Source organism: Heteronotia binoei, chromosome 3 (genome assembly GCF_032191835.1).
Source record: "Heteronotia binoei isolate CCM8104 ecotype False Entrance Well chromosome 3, APGP_CSIRO_Hbin_v1, whole genome shotgun sequence".
Lineage (NCBI taxonomy): Eukaryota > Metazoa > Chordata > Lepidosauria > Squamata > Gekkonidae > Heteronotia > Heteronotia binoei.
This window is the reverse complement of record NC_083225.1, coordinates 95721868-95749748: the sequence shown is the minus strand read 5'-3', so window position 1 is coordinate 95749748 and position 27881 is coordinate 95721868. Positions and strand designations below refer to the sequence as shown.

Genomic DNA, 27881 nt, shown 5'->3' with positions numbered 1-27881 from the left:
TTTTAAAGTTTATAGTTTGGTCTTCTGATCTGAATCTCTGCATATTTTTCTTATATTGAAATGTCAACATTCTCTTGCTTTTTAACCTCCAGTATATGAGGCTGGATGTTCTCTTACTTTCTGTGCTGTGTGTCTGTTTCTTGTGTTGGATCTGAACAGCTTTTTCACAGAATATTGCCCAATTCTTATTACCGCCACTGCCCCGCATGGCTTTTATCTGCGTAGGCCCGTTATCTCCAGCATATCTTTTTTTGGTAGTGAAAGGAGACCCTAGCTCCTTGTGCCCCAATTTTTTTTTTTAGTGATCCCTGAATAATATCGAAAGCAAACAAACTGTTGATGTGTCTCACATGACCAGATGACCTCTTCCTTTTTTCTTCCCTTGACCCCAAGAGACTGTGTGTTCTGGTTTTGTTAAGTTTCCTTTTCCTGTGCATCAAAGAATTACGCATCATTAAGTCATCTTATGAAACTGTTTGCAAGAACATAAAGCTAGGCAAAAGGAGACACAAGCATGTAACAGCAGTAAAATGATTTAACGCGTATATGTTTTTGTTATTAATCTGAGTTTAAATTTTTGTAAACTTGGTTTTTAGCAAACTAATGGTGTGCTCCATAGGTCATCTTAGGTTTAGAGGTATTAGAGTTTAGAGCAGAGATGTCGAACATGAAGCCCGGGGGCCAAATCAGGCCCCAGAGGGCTCCTATCAGGCCTCCGAGCAACTGGCTCTTGTCTGCTTCCTTCTATCTCTTTCTTGCTTTCTTCTGTAGCTCAGCTTGCTTTGCAAGGCTTGATCAATCGCACAGGGACTACAGAGCAAAACCTCAATTTTCTCCATTGGTTGAGGTTTCTGGTCCCCTGGGGAGGGAGGGAAAGAGCCAGAGCTTCTTAGTTCCCTGGATCCCATGGAAGAAATACAAAGAAAGCACTTTTAAGTCCAACAAGTGCTAATATTTTAAGCATGTTTTAATTTTTTTTAAACCCTTTAGTCATGTTTGACTGTGTCCTTTGAAAAGTTTATATCTCTGCTACTTATAGGTACATACACGGCCCGGTTTGACAAGGTCTCATTTATGTCAGATCTGGCCCTCATGAGTTCGACACCCCTGATTTAGAGTTATTATTTAAGAAGACTGGCTACTACATTGAAATGAAAAACACATACTTGGAATATCTGGCCCATTCCGGCAGAGATCTAAAAATTTTTGTAGACCATATTTAGATCACTGATATTTTGAAGTTTCAGTCTGGTGGATTAAAATTTTATAATCATCAATATCTGTGATAATGGTATCTGATGAAGGGAGTTTTGAGACTCTAGAGTTTATACGCTGGAAATCTTGTTGATCTTAAGGTGCTACTGTTCTCAAATCTTGCTAAAATCTTGTAACGTTTAAACTACAGCAAATGGTTACAAAAGCAGGCTTTCACCTGCCATGTTACAGACTTCACTTTTTCTTTGCCCCTCTCAGCTTTAAAGCTGCATGAGGCAACCAGCGAAAATGTGCAAGCAGCAATTGTGGTTTAAATCATGGGGCCAGGATAGATGGTATATGCTACAATCCTATTACTATACTTTGAAAATCATTTGCCAAATGCTGATGGAGAAAAAAAAGGTGAAATGTGAATGAGTGGCCAAACTGTGGTTTGGGAGCCACACATGACTCTTTCACACATACTGTGTGGCAGGGCTTTTTTGCAGAAAAAGTCCAGCAGGGACTTATTTGCATATTAGGCCACACCCACTGAAAATCACCATTGCGTCACATAAGGCTTTTTGTAGAAAAAGCCAAGCAGGAACTCATTTGCATATTAGGCCACACCCGCTGATACTAGGCCAGCCAGAACTGCATTCCTGTGTGTTCCTGCTCAAAAACGCTCTGCTGTGTGGCTCCCATAGGTTGAGGAGGAACAATGCAGGCTTACTCTCATGTAAGCATGCATAGCATCAGGACCTCAGTCAGCCTCTGAATGCTGACCTATAGGTAGGTGACTTTCTACCATGTGTGAAGTGGGAAAGGAGAGGGAAAAGGCAGGCTTGCAAGCTCTTCTCCACCATAGAGGTCACCTGGAGACCTTTGAGTGGGGAAAGAGAGCACAAGAGCTGAGGGAGAAAAGTGAGCATGTAGGGGAGGGAAGCCGCTGGCCACACACCAAGTCCAGCTGGACATGCACTCAGGATTCCCACCCTTTCCCTGTAGGAAGCAACCACACAAGACACATGTCCTGGGAGAATTGCTCAGCTTGCAAGCCAGCAGTCTTTATTTTTATAGGATTTTGGTCTCAGATTTTGTCATCACAATCACAAGATTCGCACGAGGGACATGCAAAACATTTACCAAAATCTACCATGGCAATTATCCAGAAATAACTTGTCTCAAGGTGACAGACGTAAGAACATCTGTTTCCCCACATTTCGAAAGTCCCAGCTGGGCTTTTGTCTGGGTAGCTAAACTTGTGATACTCCCATACTTGTGAAAGGTCACAGTGTCAAGGCACCATGTAACAGCTATAGGGTACTACATTTCCCTGCTGGATGGATGGAGCGACACAAATGCAGCCACCACCAAGAAGAGCAACGTGTGTATTTCCTCCCATTGGTGCCAAAAAATATTTCCCTAACCTTTTGCAATGCTAGTCTTATGTGGACGGTTACTTTGGGTTTTTTTTAAAAAGTCTCCTAGCATACATGTATATTTTATCTTTCTGTGCAAAGAAAAATATTAAGAGTTTTAACAAAAATGGGTGTGTAATATTTGTTCATGTCTTACAGCTCTCAAACATCTGACATTTATTCTATGCGGCCCTTACGTTAAGCAAGTTTGGCTACCCCTGAGCTGTAGCTTGGCCATGTCATTGAAGGCCAAGTAGAAAACTGAGGAAGATGTTTGATGCAGTCATGATCCAGCACTGATATCTGTGCTCGTAGCTGCAGTCTCCCAAAGTCTGCATTCCTCACCTCATAGGGCAAACTAACCTTTAATACATAGCCTGTTTATGTTGCACTATAGCAGTTTATGTTGTACTTGTAGATAAGTTAGAATTCTTGAAAATATGTTAAGAAGGAAGTATAGGTTGCTTTTCTCTTGGCTACAGTTTGGTTCAGTATTGTCATTGTGTGATTGGTGTAAAAGTTCTCAAGGTTCCTGATGTTAAACAGCTTATATATGCTTATGTTCTTGTCTGCAAAGTTATCAGTGCCTTAAACTTCCTTAGGAATAGAACAGGGGTGGCTAAACTGTGGCTTAAGAGCCATATACAGCTCTTTCACACATATTGTGTGGCTCCCGAAGGTTGAGGAGGAACTTAATGCAGACTTACTCTCAAGTAAGCTCATGACCTGAATTTGATCCCAGAGAAAGCTGGTTCAGGTAGCCAGCTCCAGATTGATTCAGCCTTCCATTCCGAGGTCAGTAAAATGAGTACCCAGCTTGCTGGGGGGAAAGTGTAGATGACGGGAAGGCAATGGCAAACCACGCTGTTTAAAAGTCTGCTGTGAAAACGTTGCGAAAGCAATGTCACCCCAGAGTCGAAAGCGACTGGTGCTTGCACAGGGTAATATTTGGTAACCTTTACCTATTAAGCATCCTTTGCATCAGGATCTCAAATCAGCGTCTGAGTGCTGACTCATGGGTAGGCAACTATTTCTGCCATGTGTGAAGTGGGGAAGGAGGGGAAAATAGGCTTGCAAGCTCTTCTCCACCAGAGAGGTCACCCAGACACTTAGAGCAGGGAAAGAGAGCACAAGAGCTAAGGGAACCACTGGAGGGAGGGATGAAATTAAAGAGGGCAGCGCAGGATTCCCCCTTAGTTTCATAGCTCTTGTAGGAGCTGTATTTACTAACCTTGGTGACAAGGCAAAGAGAGATGCATAATGATACGAAGTGGTCAGTGATTTATATGGTGTGTGTGTATTTCCATCTCTGACTGGTGCCAAAAAATAATTCCCTAGCCTTTCCATATGCTGGTCTTATGAGGTCTATTATTCCCAGCTTTTTTTTTTTTTTAAGTCTCCTTCTAGCATGATTGTGCTGTAAAGTTCATACATATGTATTTTATCTTCCTGTGCAAAGAAAGTATTAAGAGCTTTAATAAAGACATGTGGGTAATATTTGTTCATGTCTTGCGGCTCTCAAACACCTGACATTTATTCAGTGTGGCTCTTACATTAAGCAAGTTTGACCACCACTGGGCTATATATAACTGATTGTGTTAAACCATCCCTTAGACTTCCTACTACACAATTATCTAGCTTCCTATGAAAGAAAAAAAACTCAAAGGAAAACATTGGACATATGTGATTTCTAAACAGTCTTGTATAAAGCAGGGGAAAGGGGAGAAGTATCTTGACTAAACTCTTAAGTAACTAAAATTCCTATGCATATACAAAAAGATAGGTTTGTGCCAAATCCATCTGTAGTTTGTGATTTAGGGATGTGAAGGAGATGGTTCAGTCCTTCCTGTCACCTGTCGGTGTTTTCTCTGGTTTAAGCACCATCAGTTGCTGGTCTTTCCATTGGTATCTTGGCTTGTACCTAGAGATAGGCATGGACCCAACCACAAAGCAAAATTTGTGACAAATTTTGCCATTTCTGGCTTATGAGCAGAAGTTCGTGATGGGTTCACTGACACAAACTTTCACAAACTTATAGAGTGGGTTGTGGATGGAGTAGAAAGCAGGGGTTTAAAGGGACTCAGACTCACTTTAAATCCCTGCTTTCTGTTCCCCCATAAGCCACAAAAACAGCTGAGTAACAGGGAAGCACTTTCCGCTGCTCAACTGTTTTGGGCCATCTTGTGTGGTCCCTTTAAAGTTTAAAGGGACCGTAGAAGACAATCTGAAAACCAGCTGTGCAGCAAGGTGCTCCTCACCATGTTTCTCTATTGGGCTGGCTTCTGTAGTCCCTTCAAACTTTACAGGGACTGCACAAGACAGCCCAAAACAGCTGAGTTATTTCTCGGGCTTTCTGCAACCCTTGTTTATAGGGACTGCAATCCCTTTCGGTGGGGTTTGCAGAGCCACAAACCAAACTGCATTTTCCTGGTTTTTGCCCTCTTGAAACAATACTACAAATAATGCTGTTCCCTTTTTATCTGATGCACTCTACATAAAAAATGTTAATAGGATTAGGCCGTTACTACTTGAGAACATATTGCATGATGAAATTTTGTTCTTGTGTTTTTAATCTTGTTGCATGCCTCCTAATCAATCTTTCACAGTGTGGAAAATAAAAAGAATAAAGTTGTGGGTAGCATAATGCTTAATTATTAAAAAAATGTTTGAAGACCGGTTTATTGTACCCCATATATACTAAGGTATTCAAGTTCAGCTATAGAAGACAATGTGTATCGTTCAGTTCTAGCTGTAGAAATTACTATAATCAACATAGCACCCTGTACTGGCAAACAGTTGAAGTTTGCTATCTCTGCCAAATTTGGGAAGTGATAAACTAGAATTCGTTTTACTGCTGTTTGGTTAATAGCTCTTTTTATCACAACCAAGAATTTCAGTGTTAAACTTTAGTCATACATCATCAAGAATCAAACTTCTGAAATATTTGTGCTCTGTATGGCCATACTGGACTTCATAAATCCTGCAGTCTTCTGTGTAATCAAAACTGTTCCCCGTGTCCTATTAGTTTCAGACCTTTAACCAGGAAAGTATTTTAAAGTGCTGTAAACTGGCAAAACTCCTTTTCAATATGTCTTTCCTACTGTTTTATTATTTTTATAGCTTCTCTGGTAGAAAGCATAAGAATATAAGAGGTCATGTTGGATCGGGCCCATGTCTCATCCACTCCAACACTTTGTCATACATTGGCCAAAACCCAGGTGCCATCAGGAGGTCCACCAGTGGGGCCAGAACTCCAGAAGCCCTCCCACTGTTGCCCCCCAAGCAGTGAGAATACAGAGCACCACTAGCCCAGACATAGTGTTCCATCTATACCCTGTGTCTAAGTTACTGATGGGCTTCTGCTCCATGTTTATCCAGTACCCTCTTGAAGCTGTCTATGTTTATAGCCGCTGCCACTTCCTGCAGCAGTGAATTCCACATGTTAATTACTCTTTGAGTGAAGAAATACGTCTTTATCTGTTCTAAGCTTACTGCTCATTAATTTCATTGAGTGCCCATAAATTCTTGTATTGGGATTCTATGTCACATGCATAATTTTGTAGACTTCTATCATGGAACCCCTCAATCATCATTTCTCCAAGCTACAAAGAGCCCTAATCTCTTTAACCTTTCTTCATAGGGAAGGTGTTCCATCCCCTTAATCATTTTAATTGCATTTTTCCAATGCTGTATCTTTTTTGAGGTATGGTCATAGAATAATGACTTCATTCTTACTGCTGACATATGTTTAATAAAGTATAAACTGCTATCACATCTTGCACACACATTCCCATGCAATGGAATATTAACATTTCCGCCTCTTCAGAGGAATACATGAGATTTGTTTAAATTATCTTAGAAGGATCATTAGATTTAAGAGAGAAAGGCTTTGGTAGGTAACAGAGCTTTTCAATATATTAAACATACTGAGTACATTTTAAAGCAAAAACATGAAAGTCCCTAGAAATACAGGAATTATCTTGGGTCTTCCAAAGTGGCAGTTGCATGGAAAACCTTTATTTGGGTTTGTTTGCAATCACCACACTGCAAGCCATCATTGAGATATGAGATTTCATATATCCTTTCACTCTCCAGAGTTTTTTTTCCCTTGCCCAGATCTTTCAAGTTTTGATGACTGCCTTTTAAGATGCAACTTGGACCAAAGAGTTCTTCCATAAGAGTATTCTTCTTCTCCATTGATAAAGTAGGAGTGTGTCCCTCACTATGTGTTGAATTGTCCTGTGTTTTGGTAGCATTACCAAATGAGGGTTCATAAGTACTAACTGAATTTCCCCCCTTTATTTCAGTCTGCTGCCTACTCACTTGTCTGCTATTGTAGAAATTGCTTGTGTTGGATACAGGACCTGATGATGGGAGTCCCTGGTGCAAATTTTCAATGACCTCTGAAAACACATACTGTTTCTTTAATTTAGATGTTTTGTGTCTTTGTGCAGCCAGCTTATCATGATCTGTTTCTTTTGCTGTTTTCTCACCATCTTCCTTGCATTCCTCATTGTTTTTCTTTTCCACTAAAACTTCTTCCAAATTATTTTTCAGTACATCATGAGTAGGATGAAATGATCCTTCTCCCATTAATTTTTCAAGCTCATCTTTCAAAATGTCAACTTTTAACCCTTGCATGTCTCTCCTTTTCTTTTGCCCTTCTAGATATTCACATCTGAAATGTTTTTCTTCCTTTGGATGTATTTCTTCCCTTAACAGTTCTAGAAAGGGAATATTATTTCAAGAGTTAAAGACTAAGAAGTCAGACAATGAAAAGTTAAAATAAGAAATATGAGCTGAAGGCACATTCTATATATTTAGCAGCTAGAAATTATTGTAAACACAGAAAAAGCACTTTCAAAATGTGTACACAGAAGCAACCACCCATTATGAGACTCTACTGAGAACTACTCCTATTACAGTAAAGGAAAGATTATGGGAGCAGTTCCCTTGCTCCAGTATCTTCAGTGGTTGTGGGAGGGGGGAGTCTTCTCTTATTTTAGCAGTTCTTTTTAAAAAACGTAGATTTGATTTATGCATTTTTTCATACAGAGTAAAGGGTACCAGCTCTGAGAGGCTTAGCCTGGGACAGAAAGGAGAACTATATGTTTAATATACAACAAACTTAACAACTAATTTGCATGTCAGTCCAAACATTTTCATGTAAAAGAAAAATCTGATATACAGATCATTCTCCCACGATATTGGAAAACCTGTTACCAATATACTATTGAATAGTTATAGTATAATGGACAAGTATGGCTAAAATGTTAAAAAAGTTTTATCATGAAATTTGTTTATATATATATACAGTCATACAATGCCTGAAATAATCATACCTTTGCATGTTACATGTGAAATGTCTTCCTTTGAAAATTTTTCAGTTTGATGAAATTCTGTTTTTAGTGCTGCCTCTTCGTGCACACCACATAATTTTTCTTTTGAGTCTTGAATTGTCTTCTCCTTAAATACATAGAAAATATACCACAATGTATTTGCATCTTTTAATTTCTGCATATGTATGAACAGTGACAAAGTAGTGAATAATTAGGGCATTTTCCATATTAATAGCATCACTTTGATGTCAATCCTTTCATGTAGGAATTCTCAGTTCTTTCTTAAATTAAGGAAAACAGTAAACTATTTGAATCTCCCCAAGATTAACACTGATTTAAGAATGGCAATTCATCTCCCTGTAGTGATTTAAAGAAGAGAAAAAGCAATGGTATCATTTTAGTGATTACTATAGTATCAAAAGCTTGTAAACATCTATATCCATAGATGTTTAAAAGATTATACATGTCTACAAGGAAGGTATATTTTACTAACTATTCAGATCCTCTGGATAAACTATAGTTCTAGCACAGCAGAAGATAATAATATCACAGGAGATAAGTCCACTTTTCAAAATCCGTTTTTTACAAGGATGCACAGCCCCAGGTCATATGAAGTATACTAGAGATGCAAAGAAAAAACATCAAGAGAAGATGCATCATTACCCGAAGCTGGGATGGAGATATTAGTTTACAATTTATTTGATCAAATCTTTACAGAACAAGAACTATGGGTCCTTAATAAAGGCTCATCCTATGTTCCAACTCCATGTTATGACCCAGTTACCTCAAGGATGGACATTTTCAAATTTCTTAGAAACCTTGAAACTGATCTTTAAAAAAAAAAGTACACAGTCTTTTTGTGTTTGTTGGGGAATTTATATTATGAATTGGAAGTTATGAGGCAAGTTGATAATTCAACAGTACTATACCTCATGTAAAACAATCCAGGTCCATCAGTTCAATATACAACTAGAACTGTACTGGAAGAATGTCTTATATGGGATGCAATACACCTATGGAAAGAGATTTCCTTGGTAATATCTATTCTAGACTTTTTTTAAATGAAAAGATGACCATAGATGTTTGTTAGAATATAACGACTGACTGCAAGTATGGGGTAAAAATATTAAAATTTACCTCCATGTGGATGACAAGAATATTAATTTTTTAGGTGTCATGGTCATAAGGGTACAGGATAAACTATACAAACCTTTATTTCAATCACCGCCCAAAATATGTGGAATAGTTTACCATTCAATCAATTTTTACAGCTTAAAAGAAACTGCTCAAATATTTATGACTAGGGATGGGCATGAACCTCATCACAAAAGTAGCCTGGTTTGAGAGCTGAGGATCGTGTAATTGCATCTGCAATGATGCAGTTTGTGCAGTTCCATGTGGCAGACAAGCTGGTGCCAATCAATCAATTGTCAAAGCAACTGGAGGGATGGACTTCTGCAGCCTTGGAAACACTAATAATAGCCTTCAAAGCTTGACAGGAAATGCTGGCTGCCAATAAGAGAGCCCCAGTTTACACACAGCTGTTTTTACTTCACAGTAGGAAGTTAGGTAGAGAGAGGCAGAGAGGAAAGGGAACTAGAAATAATTCCTCAGTGTGAAAACAGTGGGGGCATGTTTCTTACTCAGGGCTCTGAGGCTCCTGCCCTTCTGCTCAACTTGAGCAGAGGGGCTCAGCCACTAGGTTCCTCAGTTGATGATCCACACACTCCAGTGGGATTTTTGAACCCCCAATTTCTCCCCCCCCCCCCTTTGCCCTTTGGACCCACTGATCCTTGACTTCCATGCCTCTGGGCACCCTCGCCTTGCCTTAGCATCATCAGCTGCCTTTGCTGTGCCTGCCCCTCATCTTGGTTTTTCCAACTTTTCATCCCCACCTTTAGGAGAACTAAGAATCTGAGGGAACATCTAATCTAGGGATGGCCAAACTGTTTTGGGAACCACATGTGGCTCTTCTATACATATTGTGTGGCTCTTGAAGCCCCCACCACCCCATTGACCAGTTTGGAGAAGGCATTTCTTTCTTTAAATCACTTCTTCAAGCCAGCCAGTGACTTGGAGAATGCATTTAAAGTTGCTTTCTTTCCACCTCTCTTCCCTCTCCCAATCTATTTTCCTTCCTTCAACATCTGATCTCCATGTCTTGCAGCTCTCAACTATCTGATGTTTATTCTATGTGGCTCTGACATTAAGCAAGTTTGGCCACCCCTGGTCTAGTCTATAGTAATATTCATAAATGTGTTAGTCATCAAAAAATTTCCCCAGGCACTGATCTCTTCCAGGGACATTATGCTTGTAGAAATTGTAGTAGTTGTAAAATAACATGCAATATAAAATATCTCATCAACCCTAAACACACACACACAGGAAAAACAAAGGGAACCTAAGAACACACTTTGCAGAATACAAAAGAAATATTAAACTGAAAATATCAAGTGCCCTATTGGCTAAACCACTGGAAAAAATATGGTTCCTCTGATTTTACCTTTAGGGCTGTGCAAAAATTACCTGTCAAAATGAGAAGCTGTTACTAAAAAAGACTTCAGACTGTGAGACTTCAGACCCTAACACTTTAAGGATTAAATTTGTCGCTGGATTTGCATTAGCTTATGTAAAATAGAGATTGCATCAATTTAACACTGGTATATATTAGGGTCCTTCCATTAGCAGTTGTTACTGATCTTGTACTCCTGTTGAAGAAATACTCCAAGATTGACAGGTTTGTAATATTCATCTAGGCAGAAGAAAGATTATTTTAAAATTAAGCCCAAACCTGTTGGGTGCTGGACAATTTATCTAATGTCTCTTACATGCAGGGAGTTTTTCTTTCTCCCTCATTTTCCTTCATGCAATCATAAGGACAGAATAAACTCTAGCAGTCAGGACTTTCTTTGAGCAGGAATACACAGGAACACAGTTCTGGCTGGCTTGGCTGGGGCTCCGGCTCAAAAAGGGTCTCTGGAAGAAGGAAGGCACTAGACAGCCACACGCTCCCAGACCGCATGCTCTGACCTCTCTGCTGCATCCAGCCTCCAACAGGCTTGTGAAGAGAGTGACAGACATGGAGCCACCCACGAGCACCCCTTCCTGGGAGAAGTTGGGCCTGCCGCTGCCCACTATGCCACACGTGGCTCTCTCTCTCCAGTTGTGTTGGGGAGGGGGCAAAACAAGGTCTCTCATTGGGCTGTGAGAACACATATCCGTGAAATGCAGCAAATGGCACTGTACTGTTCAGTGTCAGTATGTGGAAAGTAACCTATTGAACGGGTAACATCACTTCCGGTGACATCATGGGTGTCACCTAATGTGCAAATAAGTTCAGGCTGGGCTTTTTCTGCTAGCAGTTATACTTAACAGTTTTGTACCTTGATATTAGTCTGCTCCCAAATGTGCCCCCTACTCATCCATTTGTGCAAAGCTAGGTTTACATTTTCTAGAAACCAGAGCCTGGATTATGACTTTTAAATTCTGGTTAAAAATTCATTTCAGAATGGATTCAGGAAGTTTACTATACTACCTGATGAAAGACAGGCACATCATTACTTGGGTCTCTACATTTACCCACAAACTACAAAAACTTGGTATTGAGGTGGACACTCTTCTCATGTGATGAACTATATATTTTAAGAACAATCCAACTAAGGCTTATGAATCACAAATACCAAAAACTGTTCCCCTCACATCCCTTTGTTTGCTCTGCAGCCAATCTAGGTATACTCCAAAGACATGGGAAGATGCTCCATTATTTTTTTACTTTAGATTCCCCATTCCATCATCAGACTTTTACTCTGGCACATTTAAATGACTTCCCATCAACAGTTCTCTTTGGTAGGTTTAGATAGATCCCTCTCCAAAATAAATTATGTCCATGTGAATTAGGAGTCCTTGATTCTATATCCCATATTATTTTAGAATGTCCTTTCCTGGCCTCATAATATAGACAATTTTTAGCTGAATATCTCCAACGCAATGTATTTACTAAAAGGAAAACTCTAACCTAATTTTTAGAAGATGTTAATCCCCGCATTACTACATGTGTTGCGAATTTCTTAGCAGAAGCCTATAAAATTAAATCTAGGCATACTACTGTTAATTATTGGCTGCCATTTTAATTGATGATGTATTGTTCTTACTACAGGCCTTTGTACCTACATTTGATTGTGAATCATTATTGCTTTTATGCCAATAAAGGTCTGAACTGAACTGATACTATTCTGCTCAAATTGTAATTTATTTACATAATTTTAACTAACCATTGCCATTAAGGAGAATTCAGTAATGTCTTAGCATATTATATATTACAGATTCCCCTGAAAAAGCCTACTGATGAAACCTATAGAGAATCATGTTAAAGACAAGTCCTTAAAGAAATGGGAGTACCAGCCCACCTCACATGTCTCCTGAGAAACTTTTATAAGGGTCAAGAAGCAACTGTCAGAACGGGATATGGAGCAACTGATTGGTTTAGAATAGGAAAAGGAGTTCGACAAGGATGTATATTGTCACCCTGCTTATTTAATTTATATGCAGAGTACATCATGCGGAATGCCATTCTAGATAAAGCACAAGTTGGAATTAAGACTGCCAAGAAAACCATCAACAACCTCAGATATGCAGATAATACCACTCTAATGGCAGAAAATGAAAACCTAAAGAACCTCTTGTTGAGGGTGAAAGAGGAGAGTGCAAAAGTAGGCTTGAAATTCAACATCAAAAAAACTAAGATCATGGCATCCACCCCCATCACTCCTTGGCAAATAGAAGGGGAAGACATGGAAATAGTGACAGACCTCACATTTCTGGGATCCCAGATCACTGCAGATGGTGATTGTAGCCATGAAATTAAAAGATGTTTGCTCCTTGGGAGAACAGCTATGGCAAACCTGGGCAGTATAATAAAAAGTAGAGACATCACCCTGCCAACAAAAGTCTATATAGTCAAAGCTATGGTATTCCCAGTAGTTGGACCATAACGAAGGCCAAGTGCAGAAGAATAGATGCTTTTGAGCTGTGGTGCTGGAGGAGAACCCTGAGTCCCTTGGACTACAAGAAGATCCAATCAGTCAGTCCTATAGGAAATCAACTCTGACTGGAAGGTCAGATGCTGAAGCTCAAATACTTTGGCCACCAAATGAGAAGGGAGCACTCACTGGAGAAGATCCTGATGCTGGGAAAGACAGAAGGCAAAAGAAGAAGGGGATGGCAAAAGATGAGATGGCTGGACAGTGTTACTGATGTAACTAACACAAATTTGAGCAGACTTCGGAGGATGGTGGAAGACAGGAGTTCCTGGCGTGACTTGGTCCATGGGGTCGCAAAGAGTCAGACTCGAGTGTGTGACTGAACAACATAGAGAATTTAATTGAATAATAAAATATTTTACTTTAGTTGTACCATCGGGCTTGGCCTTATGTCTTAGTGACTGGTGTAGCCCTTTGATTTTCTTCTAGTTACTTTACTATCAAAAGCTTGTAAACGTTAAGATTGAATCACAGCTCATAAATCACAGAAGCAAAACTGGGGATAGAGCCATAACTAGCTAATTTGTGTCTAAGACAAGAATATAAAATTGTGCCTCCTATACTTTTATAGTAATTATTTTTGTAAAAGGGTAGATAATAAAGGTAATAATAAAACAATTTTTATTTTAGTTATGATATACTTTTTCTGTGCCTCTCAAGCTTTGCTCAGCTTGCCCTTGTAGCAGCTCTGATTGAAGACATGTAGGCTTTACTTTATAGCTCAATTAAAATGGACACAAAGGCTAGAAGAAAAGTCTTGAGCTTCTGCTACTGGGGACACCTGGAATACTGGCATGAAAGGAGCACAACCAAGATTTAGCAATAAGGAAAGTAACATGTCATTTTCAATTATCTAAAGCTCTCCAGAAAATCTGAGAACTGTTAAAAGTGCTAATATTACAGGAAGAAACAATAATGTAGCAGTGGATTCTGAGTTGAGAAGACAACTGTAATCATACCTCTTTTAAAACTGCACCTTTCTCTGTCTCATGCTTTTGAAGTGGGGTCATTGCTTCTACTTTAAAATTGTTATCTGCTTGTACTGTCTTGCTTATATTATCTATAAAGGAGGAATTAACAATGAAAAACATTTAACTTTTTTAAAAAAACGAACATAAAATGCAATAACTGTAAAACCTCAAAAAGATCACTGACATGCAGCCTGACCCTATCTACATATACTTACACCCAGTCTTTATTACTGCAACTTTAATAATATACATGTGCCTAGTTCTACAGAGGAATACAACAATGTCTATGAATTTCCTTCCTTGAACTTATCGGAAGAGTGATGGGGGGAATTTAACCGTGGTCACTTTGCCAAGAAGGGGGAGGGGGACCTCCACTTATACTACAACAGTCTGCTGATTTCTGGGCTGTGGCCCCTCTGTACAGACAAATCAGGTTCTAGAATATTGGGCATCCTGTGCCCATTCAGTAAAGGTGATGCACAGTGTAGAAACCTGTCTGTAATTAAATATCATTAGTTCCATTAAATCATTTATTTGATGGGATTTCTATCCCACCCATCCCACCAAGGCAGGCTCAGGGCGGGTTATAGGCGTAAGTATAGTGCAATCTCATACTATTACTACCTACAATGGAGAATTTTCACATATATATTCTGGACCGACAAAAGGGTAAATGTGTTCACATGAAATTACATGAAACTGTCTTATACTGAATCAGATCCTTGGTTCATCAAAGTCAGTATTGACTACTCAGACTGACAGCAATTTCCCAGTGTTTAGCCAAGGAAAAGTATGAAAAATAGCTGTCAAAAGATTTTCTTGAAACCAAGCAGGCTTGGTTGTAGTTTGAGGCAGGGTTCCAGTAATAGCAGCTGAAGGAAGGGCCTACTAAATGTGTCAGCATATTTTGAGGTAGAGCAGCTGCCAGGGCCCAGTGTGAGTGGTACACAGTGCTAGCATTCCTGATGGCAATGGCAACAGTACTCCCAACTGCATACACTGGCCAGTGCTATTGAGGTTGGGGCGTATAGGTGGTGCAGACAATTGAACATTGGCATTAGGAGTGCTTGCAAGCTGCAGAAGAATAGACAAACAGATAGGTGCATGCAGATGTGGAAGTGGAAAGAGAGGATCCTGAGAATGTATGAAAAAGTTGCATACCACCCACTTTCCACCCCCATTTTGGCTCAGCATGAGTTTCATAAAGATTTTTCTGAAAATGAAGTTACTTCAGAAGAAGAGGCAGGTTAGGGGGGGATGCCCTGCAAGTGACATCACAGGAAAAGGTGGAGTTTTGGTTCAATGTGCTCCAGAAGTGACATCACTTGGTCCTTGACCTGGAAGTGACACCACAGGAAATGACATAATTCCTGTCTCCTGGCTCCACCCCCAAAGTCTCCTGGCTCTACCCCCCCCCCCCCCGAATTTTAGGCCACAAAGGAGAAGTGTAAAAATTACTGGGCCATGGGAAAGAAAAGTTTGGGAAACCCTGGACTAGAGTATGCATTCATCAGATGTATGAAATGTATTATCAATAGGCAGACAGATAGACACAAACACATCCTAATACAGTCTATGAAAACTCCGGTTTATACAAGATAAGCACAATAATTCGCAACAACAATCACCATTGATAATAGAATCATTCCCCTTCTGCAAAACCTATGACCAATAATGATTTTGTTATCTGACAAGTCCCCTGAAATCACTGCATCTGTGGCTGAGTTTCTGTCATGTGTATGGAAGTCAAGGACTAAAGAATACAGTACATAGATCTATTCTCCCGGCCTGCTCTACCTTTTTAATTTCAATGGGTCCTGGTTGGTAATGACCTTCTTTTATATTTTTAGGCATCTAATTTTTGGACTGTTTATTCCTGTTTTATTATATTACTATGCCATTAAAGGTTCATTTGATTGACTGATTGATAACAGAATCTTCCTTGACTTACTAGTTTGGCACCCGTAGGGAGTGAGAAAATATTTGTCTTGATTGAAACCTGGACAAACACAACTCCCTGATATTTGATGGGGTCTCCTTTTAATGTTATTTTGTTGTGTACTGATGACTTTAAGATGAGCAGCAGTGTGACCTGGGAGACTGAAATGTTTTCTCATGGGTTTCTAAATACTATTATTTTGTATGTCTGATTTGCATCCATGTATTATTTTGTGTAGAGACTGATTTGTTTGACTCTACTGTGTACATAAGATCAAACCTTCCAACTTTAAAACTGATACCTCTGGCTATTCCTTTAACATTGTTTAATCTGCAGCAAATAGCTGATGGTGTTATTTACACCATGCCATGAAAATATTCAATTGCCTGTCCATTTCTATGCATTACGCTTCTCCAGACCTGTTGCCATCATAGATCAAACATCAGTTTCTATATTCATGTACAGATATCTGAAGACACACATCAGACATATGATGAAGTGGGTTCTAGTCCATAGAAGCTTATACTCTAATAAATTTGCTAGTCTTTAATGTTACCAGATTTTTTGTTTGTTTTATCTGTTGTTGTTGCATCAAATTGAGGTCTCACCAAGAAAAAGTCAGGAGAAATTTCTGAACGTTTCCTTAGTATGAGGACTTGGGGGAACTGTACATCTAGTTGTGTATAGTACAGCCAACCCTCCCCTCCCCCCACACACAAACAAATAATTGTGGGAGAACCATTATTAGGCCAGTCATTCTTAGAACTGCAATCTATGAAAAACCTATTAAGTAATTTGGTATCACCTAGTACAAAACTATTCCTACAACTTAAAATGTATTGTTGTACCACAGCTAAGTTGCTGATTTACTGGGTCTACATGGAGGTAGCATTAATGGACTGTCAACTAATTAAGATGGGACAGGAGGAGACTATAGAGTGCAGGCATTTTCCCTTCCCAGAACAATGGGATGGCTCTGCCTATAAGTTTCTTTCTTTCCTAGCCCAGGAAATTACTTACTATCACTCTACTAGTTATCTGCTCTGAATGTAAAGCAGACATTTCAATTATATTGCATTATTTTTTGTTGTTCTTGAATATAGCAAGATGGACTGAATTTCCTCAAATGTCTGTCCTTTTTGCCTCCTTCCCTTTGCTTTCACAGTAAAGGCAACCCTATTCTAGCACTCTTAAGTGGCAACCCCCCCCACCAAACACTACAGAGATATATTACTGTCAGACCTAAACACATGAACTTCCAAAGCAGTCTACATACCACTTTAAACTAGCAGACACATTTTTAAAATGCTTCTCATAAAACTACCTTTTGTGGAACACTTGAGCTCACATTTGTCTTGTTGACTTTTAAGCAGCCGGTTTGCATAAATATTCCTTACACCAAGTTCTCGTTCTTTTTCCTACAAAAATATAGTATACTTCAGAAATGACAGTAAAACGTGTTACACACACTGCAATGATGCCATCCGGGGCTTTTTTTCTGCTGGAGCCCACAGGAGTGGAACTCTACCTGGGCTGGCCGGGGCTTGGGCTGGCCTAACCCACCATGCTGCAGCCACGTGCTCACACGTGGCCTAATATGCAAATGAACTCCTGCTGGGCATTTTCTACAAAAAAAACCATTGATGCCATCTATCCTGCTTAGTTGAATTCACCTCAATATTTATTAAACTATTAATATCTGCCTAACTTCTTGGCTCAAAGCAGCTTAGCCTTAAAATGGTGATGCTTTGCAGAGTTTACCTCCTGTTCTTGATACAGCTGCTACCTTGGTGCAAGCTAAGACTTGTATTTGGCAGTTTAGGTGAAATTAGCTTCGGGTTTTGAGAACTTTCTATGGTAGCACTGCAGAAAGTAACTCCCTCTCTCTCAGAGAAATTGCTTGCCCCCCTCTTTTGAAAAATGCAGGCTAATGCAGAAAATTAATCTGTTTGGACAAGGGTTTTTTAATAACTATTTTTGATGTCTGAGGTGCCACCTCAATTTTAAATGTGGATTGACTTATTTTTTCATTGCATTTTATAGTTCTGTATTTTAATTATTGCTATAGAAGCCACTATGAAGCCAATGGCTGAAAAGCAGCCTATAAATCCAATTATAACTAATTAAATAAATCCCAGCAGTATTTAAAAGCTGTCAAAAGACAAACCACCAGCAACCTGCTAAGATTCTGATCACAGCAAGATGCTTTAGAGAGTAAATGGTAGCGTAAGAAAGTTCTTTATTCAGGGGAAGAGCTGGTTATAAACAGGCAAACATAACCATTTGGAACATAAAAAATTATTCTTACTCAACTAACAATTCATTCACATTAAACCTCACAAACACATGTGTTTGGCCATCAAGATGTAGAAGTGTATGATGGTTATGGGAAGAAATGTGGTTAAAAAAGCCACCTGAAACTGTGGCTGTCCCACTGCTTGAGACAGGCTGGCTAAAAGGACTAGTTTGGTCTCTAAAGAGTCATTACAAAATATTAAACATGCTTAGCACTCTGGTCCACTAATGGCAGAGCATTCATCTGGCACAAAAAGCTTTCTGCCAAAATGAGGTTGTTTCACCTGCAAAATAAACTCTGCTGTCAGAAATTTCCTTACACCAAAGGAAAGTTCAACCAATGGCAGAACAGGATTTTACCCATTGTTATGGTTTCAGTGTAATACAAACTTCCAAAGCAGCTTCTTTTCTTACTGTGTTCCACAATGAGCATATTAAATGCAATACATATTTATAGTAAAAGATACATAATTTAAGCCTTAAATACCTTAATTTTTTGATTAAGTGACTTAACTTCCATTTGAAGATTTGTGGTGATCATCTGAGCTTCAACTGTCTTTTTCTTCTCAACAGCTAACTGATGACTAAAGGAGATATTATTCATCATCAGCTGCTTTTCTAGACCCTGAAGATATAACAAGTATGACAGTCTGCTTTATTTCATCCCTATTAACAATTTACAGAACAAAGTATCATATAAAACTGGAAATTTTAATGGACTTCTTTGGGAGCCCATCACTTAATTTATTTTTGCCATCATATCACAATTGAGGTTTTCAAGGAAACAGATGCTCAAGGGTAGTTTCCCATTGCCAGCCTCAGCAGCATGACCCTGGTATTCCTTGGTATTCTCCCATCCAAATACTGACCAAGACCAACCCAGCTGTAACACTCTGTAAATTAGGATTATATATTTTTGAAGATATTCAGTATCCTAGTAATAGAAAGTTGTGTTAGAAATAAATTAAGCAATAGCTTCCATAAAAAGTAAGTAAGTAAGTAAGTAAAATTTTATTTGTATCCCGCCCTCCCCGCCTAGGCAGGCTCAGGGCGGCTAACAGCATTTCATAAACATACAATAATAAATATAAAAACTTTAAATTTAACATCCTTTAAAAACCAGTCAATATAATTAAAATTATATAATTTAATTTAATCTGACAGTAATAATGGCATTTTGACGCTAATTTCTGTCAGTTTGCATAATTTTCATGATGACATAGGTCCTTAGACAGGACCGTGTTGGCAGACCCTTGGTTAACAGCATTATTCAGCAGTCCGTGTATGCTAATTTGAAGAGGGCGGTCTTGCAGGCCCTGCGGAACTGACCAAGGTTCCGCAGGGCCCGCACCTCCTCAGGAAGCTGGTTCCATAGGGCAAGGGCCGCGATTGAAAAGGCCCGTGCTCGGGTGTTCTGAAGCTTGATCTCTTTCGGCCCAGGGATAGTCATCTTATTTTTCCCGGCTGACCTCAGTGCCCTCTGGGGTTCATATGGGGAGAGACGGTCCCTCAGGTAGGCCGGTCCTCGGCCATATAAGGCCTTAAAGGTAATGACCAACACTTTGTACTGGATCCGGTATGTAATTGGCAGCCAGTGCAGTCCACGTAGCCCTGGCCGTATGTGCTCCCATCTCGGGAGTCCCAGCAACAGCCTGGCTGCCACGTTCTGCACTAGCTGCAGCCTCCGGGTCCGGCACAAAGGTAGCCCCAAGTAGAGGGCATTACAGTAGTCTAATCTTGAGGTGACTGTTGCATGGATCACTGTTGCGAGGTCCCAACGTTCTAGGAAGGGGGCCAACTGCCTTGCCCGCCTCAGATGGAAGAATGCTGACTTGGCAGTGGCTGCTATCTGGGCCTCCATTGATAATGAAGGCTCCAGTAAAACACCCAGGCTCTTTACCTGGTGCGCTGCTTTCAATGGCGCACCGTCGAAGGCCGGGAGAGCTATTTCCCCTCCCAGAACGCCGTGACCCACACAAAGGACCTCTGTCTTCGCTGGGTTCAGCTTCAGCTGAACCCAGGAAAGTCATTGATTCATATTCTAGGTACAGGCAGATGTAAAATCTAATCCGTTTTTACCCAGCCCTTCCTCTAAGGCAGGGGTGGCCAACGGTAGCTCTCCAGATTTTTTTTTGCCTACAACTCCCATCAGCCCCAGCCATTGGCCATGCTGGCTGGGGCTGATGGGAGTTGTAGGCAAAAAATATCTGGAGAGCTACCGTTGGCCACCCCTGCTCTAAGGAGCTCAAGGCAACATACATTGTAGTTCCCCTCCCATTTCACCCTCACAACAACCCTGTGAGATAGGTCAGGCTGAGAAAGTGACAGCCAGGATCCTAAGCAGCAGGCACATTTGCCCAGTTCTGCTGCACAAACCCCCACCAAAACACCCCCACCCCCACTGCCACTCAGTGAACCAGCAAGAGAAAATGGGGGGGGGGGGTTGTTAATCTGGAGATGTCATCACAATGAGTTTCATAACTAAGTGAAGATTTGAATCCTAGCCTCCTCAGTCCTAGTCCCTTTCACTACTAAATCATACTGGCTGTGATCACACATGAGTCTTTCTCTGCCTCTTATGAAGTCTAGAAAAAATACTCTTCTTTCCCTAGCAGCTAGTATAGGCATTAGCTGGGAAGGCTTGAAAATCTGGTATGCAAGGTTCCTTGGACACTGAAGTGAATAGAAGACTTCCTCCAGCTAGAATCATATGTGTGTATATCTGTGCATGCTGTAAGTTTAGGATAGTTTACTGAATGTCATGCTCTATATAACCTCCTGACACATACCTCAGGTTCATTCGGCTGTCCAGCATTTAGATATACTACTAATTCAAAAATTATACTTGATGAATGATCCCCTCCCAAAAGATTTTGGCAGTAATAGGGTGTTTTTCTCATGAACATTTCATTTAACAAAGAATTGAGATTAAGACTGTGGTCCCAAGCATGCTTATCTAGAAATAACACCCTCTGGTATCAGTTACTCATACTCAGGCTTGAGTAACACTATTTAATTTGCCCTCATTTTAGGAAAATCACAGTATTTCCCATCTGAAAGGGTGCTCCCATGACACACCCAAGCAGCAGCTGCATTGGAGCAATACATTAGAACTCCAGCATCATCCTCACATAGAATAGTTCAGTTGTGAAAATGCAGTAGTACGCTGAATATTACCTGAATTCTCTTATCACTGGCTTCCATTCTTTCAGTAAGGGCTGTTAATCTGTGCTGAAGTTCCTCTCTCTCAGCAAGATGCTTGTCTTCACACAGTTTCTGCAGTGCTTGAAAAGCGTCTTTTGTCTTTAACAGTTGTATTTCAACTTCTCTAAGTTTCCTGGATGCACTGCGCTCCTGTTCCTGAGACTTCCTGAGAAGTATTCTTAGAGTCCTCACTTCTCGACTGTGTTTCTCCAACAGATCAGGCAGGTTAGTCTCTGCATTTTCATATTTTGCTATTGCTTTTAAATGTCGGTACTGAACACGCTTCAAAAGCTGGTTTTCCATATTGGATGCTTCCAATTTATTCTTCAAAACACACACTTCATTTTTCAGTTCCTTAACTTTGTGAAGTCTGGCTGACAATATACGATGGGCCACATTATTCTTCTGGGAATTTACAACACTGTAATAAGCAAAAGAGGTCTTTTGCTGTTGTTTCTTTTTAGGTTGTTTCTTTCCTCCTATGTTCAAATTAAACCAAAACAGTATAAGACCAGAGAAATAAGACACAAATTATATAATTTCTAGGCCTATTGAATAATATTGTTGGGTATCAATTACATTTCAGAAACAATGAATTTAATGCAAATGAATGTTTGAATATTTTAGACTTTCATATCCACTGCATAGACATTTTCATTTACCTGTTTTGTACAGTTTATCTCTTGATACCTTATCTCTATTAATAATTCTTTCAAAAAGTTATGGCTCTATTATAAACACATTTTGAGATTCTCAGAACAGTACTTTTTGCTTCATGGACACCTCTCTGAAAAACCCTCTTCATCCTCATAATCAGATAAAGAACCATTGTAAGCTGTTGGTAGAAAGAGGCAGGTATGAACACTGCGGGGTAACCAACAGGAGCATTCAAATTTCAATAGCCTATACAGACTAGTTACTACTATTAGACCTCAAAGAAAATAAAACAGGTTATGACAGTTAAACAAATTCTATACATCCTTTTTGTTTAAAGACACTACGAAGTCAAAATAGCCAGGTACAAAATCAAAAAATAATGCTTTAGCATCTTTCCAAATATCAAGGGTTTGTTAATGGTAGGAGTGGAAGCTATACTTAATTCCTAGACCTCAAATTCATCAACCAGTTGATGGTGGTGGACTTTTGTGGCTGGAAGACAGTCCACAAATAAATCAATTAAGAGTTCAGTATTCTTTGGAGATTTATTTGTGGATAATGTACAAAATAAATTCAGGGGATCTCTTTTAATCTAACAAAATGGCCTATATCCTGCCACTCTGCTCAGCAGTTTATAGTCTTCCTGCAGCCCAAGCAGCCTTCTTTCAACCTGTGGCTTTTCTTCTGGTGGAAGAACCATTTAAATTGGACAAAGGCTTCTCAGGCTTGAGAAAGGCTTCAAACTTTGCTGACTCAAAGGACAGTATACAGGCCATTGACCTTTTCTCATAATGAACTATGTTAAATGATATATAACAATGAGCTAGGATAAAAGGTAGCTTTAAATCATTCTTCTCCGGTCTTAGTATACTACCACTTCCTAGTATATTACCACAATAACCCATTTAACTCACTTGGCACATTTTTACTATTCCCCCCCACACACACACAGAAACAGATACAATAGCTGCTGCCATGTTTTCTTCCTTTTTTTTTTTATCACAGCTCTGAAATTTTATGCCCTACCCTTCATCTAAGGTGTGTCCCCCTTTTATTCTCATAAAGTATGATACATGAAGCTGTAAGATCCTGTCTGGTCCAAAGTCATAAAGTGAGGTAATGGGGTTTTGAATTCAGCTCTCCCTAGTCCTAGTCCGACAATCTAAGCAATATCCTAGCTTCCAATATGCAAAATATGACAGCAAATATGGTCATGAATATGTAATGGTATAGCACATTAATTTAATACTCTTTTCTTATTACAGAGTTGGTTTCCAGGTATGTAGATGCAAGCAAAGATGTCAGACACTTTACCAATAAAAGTGAAGAAGCACCGACCACACTGACTGCATCCTGTATTTCAATCTGTGAAGGATGTGCATATCTGCACACTGATGCTGCTTTATTTTATTTCATTGTAATGGTTTTAACTTAAATTTAATTGTCTTATGATGTGATTTTAACTATTTTATTATGTTGTAATTCACCCTGAGCCCAACCTAGGAAAGGGCGGACTAGAAATCAGCAAAAATAAATAAATAAAAATAAATAAATAAAAACACCACAACAGTCAATATGCTAGCAAAACCCTGAACTTCATGAATGTAACAGTAATCTGTCATGCTGCCAAATATCTTACCTTTTGCCTGGTGACCATTTCCCTTTTTCTTCTTTGGTAATTGCTCCTTTTTGGTTTCTTGTTGGTCTAAATGACTGCTGCTGTTTCTACTACTGTTACTACTAACACTTCCTGATGAGTCTGTGTGAAAGTCTTCACAATAGCACTTTTGAGAATTTCCACAGTTGTTCTGTTCTGAACAGCTGCTACTATTGCTGCTTGCTCTTCTTGAAGCATCAGCATGAAAGTCATTGGAATGATCAAGCTGAAAACATCCACTTCCACACTGACTGGTATGTTTGCTACAATTATTAACTTCATTATGACTGTTGCTTTGGGTGCCCTTATAGATTCTGTTAGGAGAATCACTTAGGCTTTCATTTCTTGCATGTCGTTCACATTCATCATCTTCTTGGACTATAAAACGGAGGAAACAGTCATCTGAACCCGTGATTCCGTTGTTAGAGTACATAGTGATCAAGAGACATAATCTACTGAAAGACAGAAAGATTGCCAGTTATTTATAAAATGGTGGTGGTGGGGAATAACAATATATATAAATTAGATCTGGAAATCATGTTATGTTACTGTTAACTCTAGGATTCCTCCTTTATTCTCTGGTAAGTAGTTCTCTCTCCCTCCTCTGATTCCATACCAATGCACCTTCATAACATAGGTCTAATTTATTACATGATTTATTTTCTGAATATGGGATGCATTTGTATGATAGAGTACATGTTTCCAGCACTGTATTGTATAAGGTCTGGCCTCTGATCTCTTGGGGGAAGGGAGCTAATAATATTTATATCAAATATGTGGCCCAGTATTTAAGATTACATGAGAAATTCTTCCCTCAGGCTATCTGTCACAAGGAAAATACTATGGAGGGTGGTGACAAATTATTCATGTGCAAAGTACAAGGGAACTCCAACACAACCATATGTGACATCAAAATATGAAACTTTCCTAAGATTGGAAATCTGGTTAAAAAAACTAAGTTGAATGGAACAGTCAAGAGGGTCAAATTACTTGAAAAGTCTGGGGGGTTACTCCAAACCTTCATACTAGAGGCTTCATTAGAATGTATACCACAGGTCAGGAAAGGCCGTTCATGATCTAAGAGGTTATTAGCATGACTAACAAGCAGGATGAGGGAAGCTATTAGACTGAAAAAGGTTTATTTCAGAAACTGGAAGATTTACCCAAACAAGACAGAAAAACCAACACAAAGGAAATGCAAGCAGACACTTAGGGATGGAGAATAGGATTTTGAGGACCATATCACTAAAAGCATAAAGACCAACAATAAAGAATTCTTTAAATACATTAGAAGCAGAAAACTGGTTCTCGGGAAGCAGTTGGACCATTAGATAACGGAAATAAAGGAGTACTGAAGTAGGATAAGGTAATTGCTGAGAAACTAAATTTATTCTTCTCATCCATCTTCACTGCTGAAAATATAAGGCAAATACCTCTTCCTGAATGGATGTTTATAGGAGGGGAGGATGAGTTTAGACAAATAGTGGTGACAAGGGAAGAAGTTCTAGAACTTATAGACAAATTGCAAGCTAACAAATCATCAGGACCAGATGATATCTACCCTAGACTTCTTAGAGAACTCAAATACGAAACTTCTGATATGCAACATGTTCCTAAAATCAGCCTCTGTACGATGTAACTTCCATTTTCAAAAAGGGATTCCATGGGGGGGAGGGGTCCAGAAAATTACAGGCCAGTTAGCTTAACATCTGTTCTAGGTATATTGATGGAAAGCATTATGAAATATAAAATTGTCAAGCATATTAGGACAAGCCCTGCTGGCTTCTACAAAGACAAGTCCTATCTCATTAACCTTTTGTAGTTCTTTGAAAATGTCAATAAACACGTGGACAGGAATGAGCTGGCAGACATGGTTTATTTTGATTTGTCATGATTATTTGCCCCAATATGCATCACTTAAAGTTGAAGACAACATCCTTCACCAAAGACTCCTGAATGAACCAGGGTCATGTGATAAGAGGACAAGTCCTCTTATGTATTGGAAATTGGCTAAAAAAACACGAAGCAAGGAGTAGGACTAAATGGTCAGTTCTGGTAATGGAGGAATATGAGCAGCAGGGTCCCTCAGGGATTTATACTGGAACTGGTGCTCTTCAACTTTAAGTGATGCATATTGGGGCAAATAATCATGACTTCACACATAGACTGATATAATCTGAGCTGACAGCAACAGACCAAGGAAGAGGTGGTAGTAGATAGCGTGATAAAAATGTGGACCAAGTGCACAGCTGCTGTGAAATATGCAAATTCTGTACAAACCATAATTAGACCAGGAATGGAAAATAAAACTGCCACTATCATATTGCCCTTACACAAATCTGTGTTGAGACCACACTTGGAATATTGTATACAGTTCTGGTCACTGCACCTTAAAAAGAATATTGTACAACTTGTAAAAGGTGCAAAAAGATCAACCAAATTTATCAGGGGGGTACAGCAGCAGCCCTAACAGGATTGGTTAAAATGCTTAGAGTTGTTTAGCCTAGAAGAAAGGAAAGTACGGGGACACATCATAGAGGTTTATAAAATTACGCATAGTGGAGAAGGTAAATAGAGAAAAACTTTTCTCCCTCTTCCATAATACTAGAGTCCAATGTCATCTGCTGAAGGGTGGGAGATTCAGGACCAATGAAAGGAAGTGTTTCTTCCCACAGCAGATAGCTAATTTGTGGAACTCTCTGCCACAGGATGTGGTCATGGCTGCCAAGTTTGGAAGGCTTTTAAAAGGGGAGTGGCCAAATTCATGAAGGAATGGGCTATCAATGGCTATTAATCATGATGAATATTCCCTCCAGTTACCAGTACCAGGAGCAGTATGCCTCTTGAGATAACTTGGGGAGCACAGGAAGGATAATTCTGTTGCAGTAAACGACTGGCGCTTGAACAGGGACTACTTTTACCTTTTTAATCCTGTTTGTGGGGTTCTTAGAAGTAGCTGATTGGCCACTTTGTGAACAGTAGGGTTGCCAATCCCCAGGTGGGGGCAGGGGATCCCCGGTTTGGAGGCCCTCCCCCTGCTTCAGGGTCGTCAGCAAGCGGGGGGAGGGGAGGGAAATGTCTGCTGGGAACTCTATTATTCCCTATGGAGATTTATTCCCATAGAAAATCATGGAGAATTGATCCACGGATATCTGGGGCTCTGTGAGGGCTGTTTTTTGGGGTAGAGGCACCAAATTTTCCATATAGCATCTAGTGCCTCTCCCCAAAATACCCCCCAAGTTTCCAAACGATTGGACCAGGGGGTCCAATTCTATGAGCCCCAAAAGAAGGTGCCCCTATCCTTCATGATTTCCTATGGAAGGAAGGCATTGAAAAGGTGTGCTGTCCCTTTAAATGTGATGGCCAGAACTCCCTTTGGAGTTCAATTATGCTTGTCACAGCCTTGATCTTGGCTCCACCCCTAATGCCTCCTGGCTCCACCCCCAAAGTCTCCTGGCTCCACCCCCAAAGTCTCCTGGCGCCACCCCCAAAGTCCCCAGATATTTCTTGAATTAGACTTGGCAACCCTAGTGAACAGAATGGTGGACTAGATGAGCCTTTGGTCTGATCCAGTCTGGCTTTTTCTAAGTTCTTATTCCTTGCCACTACATTCCAGAAAGAATCAGAGTTCCTAAGTTCTAAGCATGAGCTTCAACACCTTTAAAAACTTGCTTAGCTTGATGAACGGTCAATTTGTATACAAGAGACATAATAAACATCAATAGCTCTTCATTTTGGAAAGGCTGAGCAGAAGAAAGCATTAAATAAAAAGGCTGTGAAATGTATTCACAAACATGAAATTACAGAAAAACTGGCTGAGGAAAATGAAGAAAAGCTATGCAGGATAATAAAAGCAAAACGGCTAGGATATTATGCAGCACTTAAAGAGGGTGGGAGAAAAAATAACTGAAAAGGAGATGGAAAAGAAGCACATTATCAAAGTAGTTCTGACAAAGGCAAACTGCTAGCTGAAACATTCAGCAGGCTCTAATGACATAAGGTGACAAAAGTTTTAAAAATCAGATGAATAATAATTTAGGAAAAGCTGTTTTTGTATGACTTCAGTGAACCATGGAGATGCGTACATAACGCTGCTAACTCACAGAGGCATGAGCACTCTCTTCTCTGCCGTGGTGACTACGTGCCAATGTGAGAAATGCCGCAT

At 39.7% G+C, this 27881-nt stretch overlaps 1 protein-coding gene across 2 annotated transcripts; it reads right to left on the bottom strand.

Annotated features, from left to right (window-relative positions):
* Positions 1-6344: 6344 nt before the first annotated feature.
* Positions 6345-24180, bottom strand: LCA5L (lebercilin LCA5 like). 2 transcript variants are annotated; one of them, XM_060234230.1, is made up of 7 exons: positions 23699-24180; positions 21376-21881; positions 18686-18823; positions 17228-17321; positions 13953-14053; positions 7958-8081; positions 6345-7339 (listed from the first exon to the last, which is right to left on the bottom strand). In XM_060234230.1, the coding sequence occupies exons 1-7, from the start codon at positions 24147-24149 to the stop codon at positions 6591-6593; spliced, it is 2163 nt and encodes a 720-aa protein (XP_060090213.1). In that variant the 5' UTR covers positions 24150-24180; the 3' UTR covers positions 6345-6590. The 2 variants fall into 2 exon arrangements, with proteins under 2 accessions (XP_060090213.1, XP_060090214.1); XM_060234231.1 differs by lacking the exons at positions 13953-14053; positions 17228-17321.
* Positions 24181-27881: the final 3701 nt, after the last annotated feature.